This window comes from Bufo bufo, chromosome 7 (assembly GCF_905171765.1).
Source record: "Bufo bufo chromosome 7, aBufBuf1.1, whole genome shotgun sequence".
NCBI classification, from domain to species: Eukaryota; Metazoa; Chordata; class Amphibia; order Anura; family Bufonidae; genus Bufo; species Bufo bufo.
In genome coordinates this window covers 111209280-111221555 of record NC_053395.1, presented here as the reverse complement: position 1 = coordinate 111221555, position 12276 = coordinate 111209280, and the positions used below count along the sequence as shown (strand labels likewise).

General features: G+C 44.7%; 1 protein-coding gene across 2 annotated transcripts in view; it reads left to right on the top strand.

The window, feature by feature from the left end:
- The first annotated feature begins 994 nt into the window (after positions 1 to 994).
- Positions 995 to 12276, top strand: part of OSGEPL1 (O-sialoglycoprotein endopeptidase like 1) — a 496422-nt gene continuing 485140 nt past the window's right edge. For both annotated transcript variants that reach the window (XM_040440619.1, XM_040440618.1), the window contains exon 1: positions 995 to 1205. In XM_040440619.1, the coding sequence (XP_040296553.1) occupies positions 1006 to 1205 (200 nt within the window). In that variant the 5' untranslated portion in view covers positions 995 to 1005. The remainder of the gene's footprint in view (positions 1206 to 12276) is intronic.

Genomic DNA, 12276 nt, shown 5'->3' with positions numbered 1-12276 from the left:
CATATATGCGTGACTGTGCGCAGCGCTGCCACCTCCGGAACGCGATCCTGCGTTAGGCGGTCCGGAGGTGGTTAAAGGGGGCAGTCCGATGGTTAGCCCCTTCCATACAGTGGTCCTTAAGGACCGCGGCATGAGAAGGGGTTATGTCTGCAGTTTGAAGCAGACTGTCAGCTTTATGTTACAGCTGACATTCTGCACCGCTCTGCCATCCTGAAAGGGAGGGGAGGAGGAGGTAGAGAGAGACATTGGGCCAGATTTATCATGACTCTGACAGCTCACTCCACTTTAACATATGGCTAAAGTCAGTTTTAGCCAAGTCAGATTTATGATCGGCCCTTTAAGACTGTAATAAATGTGGTTTGACAGTAGCAGTTTATCAGTCAGTAAGCAGCTTTACAAAAGTCGCACATCTTTACGAAAAAGTCGCACTTTTTATGAAAAAGTTGCATGTTCTATTAAAAAGTCTCATAATATAAGCATGGTCCTCACTGGAGTGAAATTGCGACTTTTTTGCGACTTTTTAAATAGTCCCAATAGTAAATCTGTCTAGAGATTCATTTACATAAGAAAATACGCCCACTTTCAGAAAACTGGCGAGCATAGTGCAGAGCAGAAAAAAGTCGCAAATTTGTGCGCAGTTTTAGCGTTTGGAACTTTTTTGGGGACTTTTTCACTCCATTATTCTGACCTGAGCTAAAGATAAATCTGGCCCAATGTGTGCTCCCATGTGACGGGATTCTCTGTAAATCCACTGAGAGCAGCCTGCTGTGCGTAGGAAGCACAGCAGGCTGTAGATCAAAAATGGAAAAAGATAGATACCTGTAAATAGAACCAATTGGAGAAATGATTATTTATTTTTTATTTTTACAAAGGTGTCCATATCCTTTAAATACAGAATTATTTCAACTGTGTGAATATTCAGTAAGAAAAAAAGAAGAAAACATTGTGGATCTTGCAGACTTCTGATTTTCCTTTTTGTTTTGTTTCAGACTGTTAATTTAAAGGATGAATTTAAAACTTTGCAATTTTATGAAAAACTCTTGGATGCCTATTAAGCGAAAAATTTCTGTACGTTGTATGGTTTACTACCAAAGAGTTGTTCTGGGAATAGAAACAAGCTGTGATGATACTGGTGCTGCTGTTGTTGATGAAAATGGTAGAATACTGGGAGAGGCTCTTCTTTCGCAGAAAGAAGTTCATTTAAAGTGAGTAAATGTGCATACATTATTGTTTTGTTTTTATATGTTCATTAACTTCTGGGTTAGGGTACTTTCACGCTAGCGTTATTCTTTTTCCGGTATTCAGTTCCGTCCTAGGGGCTCAATACTGGAAAAAAGCTGATCAGTTTTATCCTAATGCATACTGAATGGAGTGCAATCCATTCAGTATGCACGAGGATGTCTTCAGTTCAGTCCCTCTTATGGTATTTTCTCTGTCCAAAATTCCGTAACACTTGCCGAAATGCCGGTTCCGGCATTATTTACCATTTGAAATGCAAATGTTCCGGCAAAACGGATCATGTTTTCCGGTCTGCGCATGCACAGACCTTTAAAAATGCAAAAAAATAAAATAAATCTGAATCCGTTTTTCCAGATGACACCGGACAGACTGATCCGGTGTTTCAATGCATTTGTTAGACGGATCCGCATCCGGATCAGTCTACAAATGCTATCTGTTTGCACACTGATTTCCGAATCCGGCAGGCAGTTTCGGCGATGGAAAAGTACCCTTAAATGAGTTTCCAGCTTTGTAGTTGGCTGTCCAAATGATAGGCCATCACTAATTCATCAGCAGGAGTCCGGATCACAGCTCCCCCTTTCATCGGCTGACCTGTGTAACTCCATTGTCGAAGGCCTGCGTCGGAAATACACTGCACCGTCAACATTGTAGTGGACACTAATCATCATTTTAGCTCTACTCCCAGTGAAGTTAATAGGAGGATCGTTGCAGTGATGTGTGCAGTCCACTACAATGTTGACAGTGCTCTGAAGCTCAGATGCTGCTCAGGTGATGGAGCTACACAGAACAGCTGATTTATGGGGTTGTGGTGTGTTTGACCAACCAATCAGCTAGTGATGACCTATCCTGAGGATAGGTCATCACTTAAAAAAAGGCTGGACAACCCCTTTAACAATTAGGCCTGTTTGTCACTTAATGACCAAGCAAGTTTTTCAAATCTGGTAAATGTGCATATCCTGTTTCTGTTTTGTCACATATTGTACTTTTGGTCCAAAATGTCATATATTCATGTACATACTGTACTAATGCTTTATGAAATTTATATTTATGTATGTCCGCTTTATTTTGTTAGCAATCTTTTAAAAATGCTACCTTTTCAAACTAATTACAAGGCTCACAACAGAGTAACTAAACCTTTGACTAAAATGCTAATAAGATGTCCCGAATGCCCTAATAAAACTTTTTCTAATATACCATTAATGGATTTTTTATTTTTATTAGAGTTTTCCCTACCTAAAGCACACTATTCCCTGTGCACTTAAAACTGTCATTTCTGTACACCGCTAACCGCTCAGCTAATTTTGGCATAGTACATGGGTACAGGGTACCCATATTCTATGGGAGGAGTTAGTAAACCTCCAAGGAGCAGGGGCAGGAGCAGCAATATGTGCTCCTGCCCGTACTCGCTATGCTGCAGCCCCATTCATAAATTGTCTATAGCCCGTACTCTGTACACCGCTGAGCAGTCAGCGGTGAACAGAAATGTCAGTTTTAAGCACACAGGGAATGGTGCACTTTAGGTAAGGCCTCATGCACACGACCGTTGTGTGCATCCGTGGCCGTTGTGCCGTTTTCCGTTTTTTTTTCGCGGACCCATTGACTTTCAATGGGTCCATGGAAAAATCGGAAAATGCACAGTTTTGCCGCCGCATCCATGATCCGTGTATCCTGTCCGTCAAAAAAATATGACCTGTCCTATTTTTTTGACGGACAACGGTTCACGGACCCATTCAAGTCAATGGGTCCGTGAAAGAACACGGATGCACACAAGATTGGCGTCCGTGATCCGTGGCCGTAGGTTACTTTCATACAGACGGATCCGAAGATCCGTCTGCATAAAAGCTTTTTCTGAGCTGAGTTTTCACTTCGTGAAAACTCAGAACCGACAGTATATTCTAACACAGAGGCGATCCCATAGTGATGGGGACGCTTCTAGTTAGAATATACTACGAACTGTGTACATGACTGCCCCCTGCTGCCTGGCAGCACCCGATCTCTTACAGGGGGCTGTGATCCGCACAATTAACCCCTCAGGTGCTGCACCTAAAGGGTTAATTGTGCATATCATAGCCCCCTATAAGAGATCAGGGGCTGCCAGGCAGCAGGGGGCAGACCCCCCTCCCTCCCCAGTTTTAATTTCATTGGTGGCCAGTGCGGCCCCCCCCCTCCCTCTATTGTAATATCATTGGTGGCCAGTGTGTGGCCTCCCCCGGCCCCCCCTCCCTCCCTCTATTGTATTATCATTGGTGGCCAGTGTGCGGCCCCCCCTCTATTGTATTAATATCATTGGTGGCCAGTGTGCGGCCTCCCCTCCCCCCCCCCCTTTCCCCCGATCATTGGTGGCAGCGGAGATTCCGATCTGAGTCCCAGTTTAATCGCTCTGGGGCTCCGATCGGTAACCATGGCAACCAGGAAGCTACTGCAGGCTTGGTTGCCATGGTTACTTAGCAATATTACAATATTAGAAGCATCATACTTACCTGCTGCGATGTCTGTGACCGGCCGGGAGCTCCTCCTACTGGTAAGTGACAGGTCTGTGCGGCGCATTGCTTAATGATCTGTCTGTCTGGGGGGGCCGGGGGGGGCCGCACACTGGCCACCAATGATAATACAATAGAGGGGGGCCGGGGGGGGCGCACACTGGCCACCAATGAAATTACAATAGAGGGGGGCCGACGGAGGCTGCACACTGGCCACCAATGAAATTACAATAGAGGGGGGAGGAGGGCCGACGGAGGCCGCACACTGGCCACCAATGATATTACAATAGAGGGGGGGCGGGGGGGCCGCACACTGGCCACCAATGATATTCAAACTGGGGAGGGAGTTGGTCTGCTGCCTGGCAGCCCCTGATCTCTTACAGGGGGCTATGATACGCACAATTAACCCCTTCAGGTGCGGCACCTGAAGGGTTAATTGTGCTGATCACAGCCCCCTGTAAAAGATCGGGCACTGCCAGGCAGCAGGGGGCAGTCATGTACACAGTTTGTAGTATATTCTAACTAGAAACGTCCCCATCACTATGGGAACGCCTCTGTGTTAGAATATACTGTCGGATATGAGTTTCACGATGTAACTCAAATCCGATGGTATATTCTAACATAGAGGCGTTCCCATGGTGATGGGGACGCTTCAAGTTAAAATATACCATCGGATTGGAGAAAACTCCGATCCTATGGTATATTAACTCCTGACTTTACATTGAAAGTCAATGGGGGACGGATCCGTTTGAAATTGCACCATATTGTGTCAACGTCAAACGGATCCGTCCCCATTGCATTGTAATTCAGGACGGATCAGTTTGGCTCCGCACGGCCAGGCGGACACCAAAACGACTTTTTTTTTTTTTCATGTCCGTGGATCCTCCAAAAATCAAGGAAGACCCACGGACGAAAAAACGGTCACGGATCACGGAAAAACGGAACCCGTTTTTGCAGACCGCAAAAAAAAACGGTCGTGTGCATGAAGCCTAAGGAAAAGTCTAATAAAAATAGAAAATACATTAAGAAATATATTACAAAAAGTTTTATTAGGGCATTAGGGACATCTCATTACAATTTTAGTCAAAGGTTTAGTTAATCTTTAACATTTTTAAATACATTTTGTTTTCAAATGTATGATGCAAGATTCCGGAACATAAGCCTATTTCACAAACCCCACCCCTCACGGTAGTATTCACTGGTGGTGTAATAAGTATTCTGAACACATTAATTTTTTGCATGAATAAATTCAGAGTGGATGTAAAAATCTAGATTTATTTTTATTTTACAAACACTGCATCCATTGGACACATTTATCGTACAGTACATGAAACTGAAAAAATGCACCTCAGCATTTACCCACCTAGGTCATAATCGGTTGCATAGACACATGGTGGGGCCCAAAATAAAGAGAAGTACCTTGTGGGTTTCAGAACAAATTAAATGGATGTACACTCACTGGAAAAAAAAAATAATATAAAAATGATCAGCGCACCCTTATAGAAATGTTAAAAAAAACTCTGTGTGCAGTTAATGTATCAGGCAAATTTGTAAGTGATTATACACTCACCTAAAGAATTATTAGGAACACCTGTTCTATTTCTCATTAATGCAATTATCTAGTCAACCAATCACATGGCAGTTGCTTCAATGCATTTAGGGGGGTGCTCCTGGTCAAGACAATCTCCTGAACTCCAAACTGAATGTCAGAATGGGAAAGAAAGGTGATTTAAGCAATTTTGAGCGTGGCATGGTTGTTGGTGCCAGACGGGCCGGTCTGAGTATTTCAGAATCTGCTCAGGGACTGGGATTTTCACGCACAACCATTTCTAGGGTTTACAAAGAATAGTGTGAAAAGGGAAAAACATCCAGTACGCGGCAGTCCTGTGGGCAAAAATGCCTTGTGGATGCTAGAGGTCTGAGGAGAATGGGCCGACTGATTCAAGCTGATAGAAGAGCAATGTTGACTGAAATAACCACTCGTTACAACCGAGGTATGCAGCAAAGCATTTATGAAGCCACAATACGCACAACCTTGAGGCGGATGGGCTACAACAGCAGAAGACCCCACCGGGTACCACTACAAATAGGAAAAAGAGGCTACAATTTGACGAGCTCACCAAAATTGGACTGTTGAAGACTGGAAAAATTTTGCCTGGTCTGATGAGTCTCGATTTATGTTGAGACATTCAAATGGTAGAGTCCGAATTTGGCGTAAACAGAATGAGAACATGTATCCATCATGCCTTGTTACCACTGTGCAGGCTGCTGGTGGTGGTGTAATGGTGTGGGGGATGTTTTCTGGGCACACTTTAGGCCCCTTAGTGCCAATTGGCCATCGTTTATATGCCACGGGCTACCTGAGCATTGTTTCTGACCATGTCCATCCCTTCATGACCACCATGTACCCTGGCTACTTCCAGCAGGATAATGCACCATGTCACAAAGCTCGAATCATTTCAAATTGGTTTCTTGAACATGATAATGAGTTCACTGTACTAAAATGGCCCCCACAGTCACCAGATCTCAACCCAATAGAGCATCTTTGGTATGTGGTGGAACGGGAGCTTCGTGCCCTGGATGTGCATCCCTCAAATCTCCATCAACTGCAAGATGCTATCCTATCAATATGGGCCAACATTTCTAAAGAATGCTATCAGCACCTTGTTGAATCAATGCCACGTAGAATTAAGGCAGTTCTGAAGGCAAAAGGGGGTCCAAAACCGTATTAGTATGGTGTTCCTAATAATTCTTTAGGTGAGTGTAGGTGTGGTCTGATTAGACACTTACGACCTATTGTGGCAATACCCAAAGCGCTTCCCTTGCTGCACTATTAAAAGGCTCTTAGAGGCTACTTAGGGTAGTCGTTGACTGTTAGACATGCCTCTACTAGGCATTGAAGATAGTTTTGACAAAGTTTTGGCATTTTGACTGCTTGACAGACTTTGAGAGGGGGGAGATCATTGGACACTGTTGGCTGTTCTGACCTAGCTGTTAGGATGCGTTGAGAGCAGTGGTTACATAAGAGCACACACACACACACACACACACATACATGAACAAGCTCTGGAAGGCCCAGACACACCTGCAGTAGAGATGATCATTTTATCTGCTGACAAGCATGAACAACTCGCATGTTTTTGCTGTTCATCTATATTCCATATTACAAACCTTTATCTCTGCCAGGACCATTTCCAGGCACTTAGCAGAAGGAAATTTGTTGTCATGGCACTTATTACGTGTCCTGCAATTGACAGACGGCCACAGTCGCCTTCATTTGCAGTTGTATCATGAAAGAGAAACTTGGATTGCTATGGACTGGAACTGCATTTTGTTCTGTGACAAATCCAGATTCTGTTTGGAATTTAACGAAGATTGGGTTTGAGTATGGAGGCCCTGTGGTAAGTGCTTTAATTCTGCCTTTGTTATGGAGCGATACACTGCCCCATCTGCTGGAGTGATGATCTGGGGAGCCATTTCATTCAACAATCAATGGGACACTGGCAGCTCAGTGATATGTGCAGGACATCTTGCAGCCACATGTGTTGCCTCTCATGGCAGGGCTTCCAGCTGGCATTTTTCAGTCATTTAGAGAAACTCTCAACCAAGGAAATGTCTCAGCCAGATTGCAAGACTTCCATGGCCTTTTCAGTTGTCATATTTATCAACAATCAAGCATTTATAGGACCTGTTGGGACGCCAGCTTCAGCAACCTACAAGTGTTCAGGATCTACAGGCGCATCTGCAACATCTGTGGGAAAATGTGCTGTAAAATACTGTACAGAACCTATAGGCCCATGCCCAAGCTATCTCATCTTGTATCTAGGATAGAGGCGAGCATACAGAGTACTAGAGCCTTCTTTAAATTGTACAGTTTGCAATGAACTTATCCTTTTTGCTCAAAAAATCACTTGCATATATTATCATTAAATTCACACATGTACAGAGAAAATTAAACTCTGAAGAAAGGAAAGGAGAAAAAAAGAGGACAAGGGGAGGAAGAGACGGAAATAAAGGATTAAATATAAATTTGAGAAGAAATAAAGAAAGATATTTAAGGGAAATATCAACAGAGGGGGAAAGGAGAAAAGGGGGGGGGGGAAATTTATTTGGGGAAAAAAATTAAAATTCTTTAATGGCGCCTAAGCAAAATAGGCGATCAGCGGAATACTCATCATCCAAAACGGGGCAAAAACCACCAGAGACTGCTAAAATTGAGCATTTTTTGAAGTCCCCAAGCGTAATCACTAGAGCAGGACAAAAAGGAACCAATGAATTGAATATTAAAAAATCTGCTGGACTGGGCGAGGAAGGTATAGTGGAGGATTATACCCCGGTGGAGGTGGCGGAGAGAGAGGGAGAAAATGAGTTGGCGAAAGATGCCTTGTCTCCACTAAATGAAATCTTGATGGCAGTAAAAAAAAAAATGGGGATCTAATACAGGACATCTCAATCCAGCTCGGAGTAATACAATCGGATGTCGTCCTGATAAGGGATGATGTAAAGAAGATAAGAGACATAGTTACAATCATAGAAAAAAACGTGGGGGTACTAGAGGTGGAGGTTAAAATGCTTAAGACTGAAATCCCTAATTTGAGATCGGAGACCAATACTTAAAAAAAAAAAAAAAGGTTATGGAACTGGAAGACAGATCAAGGCGATCTACTGTGAGAATTGTTGGTCTACCAGAGGCTATGGAGGGAGATAATCCCACTATGATACAGGATCTAATCATGGAGAGGTTTGGAACGGAGCATTTCTCTCCATTATTTCTTGTGGAAAGATACATTGAGTTCCAGGATGTAAACCAGTTCCTGGAAGGCAGCCACGGATACTCCTTGCTAAGTTATTGGTGTCAAGGGATCGGGACATGATTCTGAGGACAAGGGAGTGCTCTCCTACTGTATATAATGGGAATAAATTGTCTTTTTTTCCGGATTTTCCTAAGGACATTCAAGATAAGAGACGTAATTACATTGAAGTTAAAAAAACGTCTCCAGAAAAAGGACATTAAGTATTCATTTGTTTATCCGGCCAAACTGCAGATAATCTTTAATAGTGTCACCCAATTTTTTGACAGGCCAGACCTTGTGGTAGACTGGCTTGATCGGAATAATATTTGAGTGGTCCTTGGCTGGGGAGGCGGGAGGAGAGAGGGAGGTCTTAGTTTAGAGTTCTGTTGCAGGAATGTGGTGGATCAAGAAGTTTGAAAGGGGGGATATGAGTTTTTGGGGAGTGGGTTTTTGGGGATTTGGGGTTGGTTGCGATGCATCTCCTTTTGGGGGTATGGGGGTAGGAATTATGAGTAACCTTGTATTTGGGCAATTTACGGGCTGATTGATGATGGTGACAATACTAACCTGGAATGTTCAAGGGCTTGTAGATAAGTTAAAAAGGCAGGCGGTCTCTGATTTGGTTCGGTGACACCTACTTGGGATTGTTAGTCTGTTGGAGACCCACTTTACTCAGGGCATGATCCCTCGACTTGGTGGGGCCTGGGCTGCACAGGTCTACCACTCCACCTTTACTATTTATTCTAGAGGAGTGACAGTTCTAATTAATAAGCAGATAGATTTTCTTTGTTTGGCATCTTCTATCGATAAGCAGGGAAGATATGTTTTTCTCTATGGAAGGCTTGTAGGGAAATGATGTATTCTGGGTTTTATTTATATTCCTCCTCCTTTTTTTATTCATATACTTAATTCTTTGTTAGCTTTTGTGGATCAGTGGCCGGAATGTCCTACCATAGTGATTGGAGATTTTAATAGCTATTAATCCGGAGACAGACAGGATATCTTCGGGAGGGAATATTCACACTCCTCCCCAAGGGTCCCCATTGGCACTCTTTTGCCAGGAATGTGGCTTTTTGGACGTATAGGGACTCTTAGGAAAGGGAAAAAGAGCTTACTCCTGTGTAAGCAAATCAGGGTATTCTATGTCTAGGATAGATCTGGCACAAATAAATAAAAGTTATCTGAATTGTGTTAAACGGATAAAGTATGAGACTAGGGCCTCATGCACACGACCGTATTTTTTTGCGGTCCGCAAAAACGAGTTTCGTTTTTCCGTGATCCGTGACAGTTTTTTCGTCCGTGGGTCTTCCTTGATTTTTGGAGGATCCACGGACATGAAAAAAAAGTCGTTTTGGTGTCCGCCTGGCTGTGCGGAGCCAAACGGATCCGTCCTGAATTACAATGCAAGTCAATGGGGACGGATCCGTTTGACGTTGACACAATATGGTGCAATTTCAAACGGATCCGTCCCCCATTGACTTTCAATGTAAAGTCAGGAGTTAATATACCATAGGATCGGAGTTTTCTCCAATCCGATGGTATATTTTAACTTGAAGCGTCCCCATCACCATGGGAACGCCTCTGTTAGAATATACCGTCGGATTTGAGTTACATCGTGAAACTCAAATCCGACAGTATATTCTAACACAGAGGCGTTCCCATGGTGATGGGGACGCTTCAGGTTAGAATATACTAAAAGAACTGTGTACATGACTGCCCCCTGCTGCCTGGCAAGTGCTGCCAGGCAGCAGGGGGCAGCCCCCCCCTGTAGTTAACACATTGGTGGCCAGTGCGGCCGGCCCCCCCTCCCCTGTAGTTAACTCATTGGTGGCCAGTGGGCCCCCCTCCCTCCCCTGTAGTTAACTCGTTGGTGGCCAGTGGGCCCCCTCCCTCCCCTGTAGTTAACTCGTTGGTAGCCAGTGGGCCCCCCTCCCTCCCCTGTAGTTAACTCGTTGGTGGCCAGTGGGCCCCCCCTCCCTCCCCTGTAGTTAACTCATTGGGCCCTCTCCCCTCCCTCCCCCTCCTAATTAAAATCTCCCCCCCTATCATTGGTGGCAGCGGAGAGTACCGATCGGAGTCCCAGTTTAATCGCTGGGGATCCGATCGGTAACCATGGCAACCAGGACGCTACTGCTGTCCCGGTTGCCATGGTTACTTAGCAATTTGTAGCAGCATTATACTTACCTGCGAGCTGCGATGTCTGCGTCCGGCCGGGAGCTCCTCCTACTGGTGACAGGTCTGTGCGGCGCATTGCTTAATGACCTGTCACTTACCAGTAGGAGGAGCTCCCGGCCGGATGCAGACATCACAGCTAGCAGGTAAGTATAATGCTGCTACAAATTGCTAAGTAACCATGGCAACCGGGACAGCAGTAGCGTCCTGGTTGCCATGGTTACCGATCGGAGCCCCAGCGATTAAACTGGGACTCCGATCGGTATTCTCCGCGGCCACCAATGATAGGAGGGGGGGATTTTAATTAGAAGGGGGAGGGAGGGGAGAGGGCCCACTGGCCACCAACGAGTTAACTACAGGGGAGGGAGGGGGGGGCCCACTGGCCAGCAACGAGTTAACTACAGGGGAGGGAGGGGGGGGGGGCGGCCGCACTGGCCACCAATGTGTTAACTACAGGGGGGGGCTGCCCCTGCTGCCTGGCAGCACCTGCCAGGCAGCAGGGGGCAGTCATGTACACAGTTCTTTTAGTATATTCTAACCTGAAGCGTCCCCATCACCATGGGAACGCCTCTGTGTTAGAATATACTGTCGGATCTGAGTTTTCACGAAGTGAAAACTCAGTTCTGAAAAAGCTTTTATGCAGACGGATCTTCGGATCCGTCTGTATTAAAGTAACCTACGGCCACGGATCACGGACACGGATGCCAATCTTGTGTGCATCCGTGTTCTTTCACGGACCCATTGACTTGAATGGGTCCGTGAACCGTTGTCCGTCAAAAAAATAGGACAGGTCATATTTTTTTGACGGACAGGATACACGGATCACGGTCTCGGCTGCAAAACGGTGCATTTTTCGATTTTTCCACGGACCCATTGAAAGTCAATGGGTCCGCGAAAAAAAACGGAAAACGGCACAACGGCCACTGATGCGCACAACTGTCGTGTGCATGAGGCCTAGGTCTGTATGAGACCATGTACCTCTTTTGCTGGAGTTATGTGGAGTGGATAACAACTTTAAGGTGAAACCCCCATTTAGACTGAATCCCCCTTGGATCTCAATAATGGACAATCATGATCTGATAAAAAGTGAGATCAGGTATTTTTGGGAAAGGAATTATGGGACAGTGAAGTCCTAGTTTGTGTGGGATTCACTTAAAGCCTTCATGAGGGGGATTTTCATTAGTAATATCTCCAATCTGAGAAAATCGTATGCTATGAAGGAGAAGGAATTAGAGGAAACAGCAGCTGCCGGAATGAATGAGTTTGCCAGGAGTGAAACAGAAAAAAATAGGCAAATTATGCAGAAGACAGGTCAGGCTTATTTTGATTTTCTCCTGGATAAAGCTCAACAGAGGTCAAAAATACATTTTCGGAATCGGGTTGCCCAGGGAAAATGCTGGCTAGGGTGATTTCCAATCAGGACCAAAAAATGCAGAATAGTAGTATTCGGTCTCCTGATGGTATTATTACTGAAGATCAGGACTGTATACAAAAAATATTTGTGAAATATGTTTTTGAATTGTATAAATCGAATAATATCCTTTCAGATTATGCGATTGATTCATATTTGGAATCCATTTATCTTCCAGTTC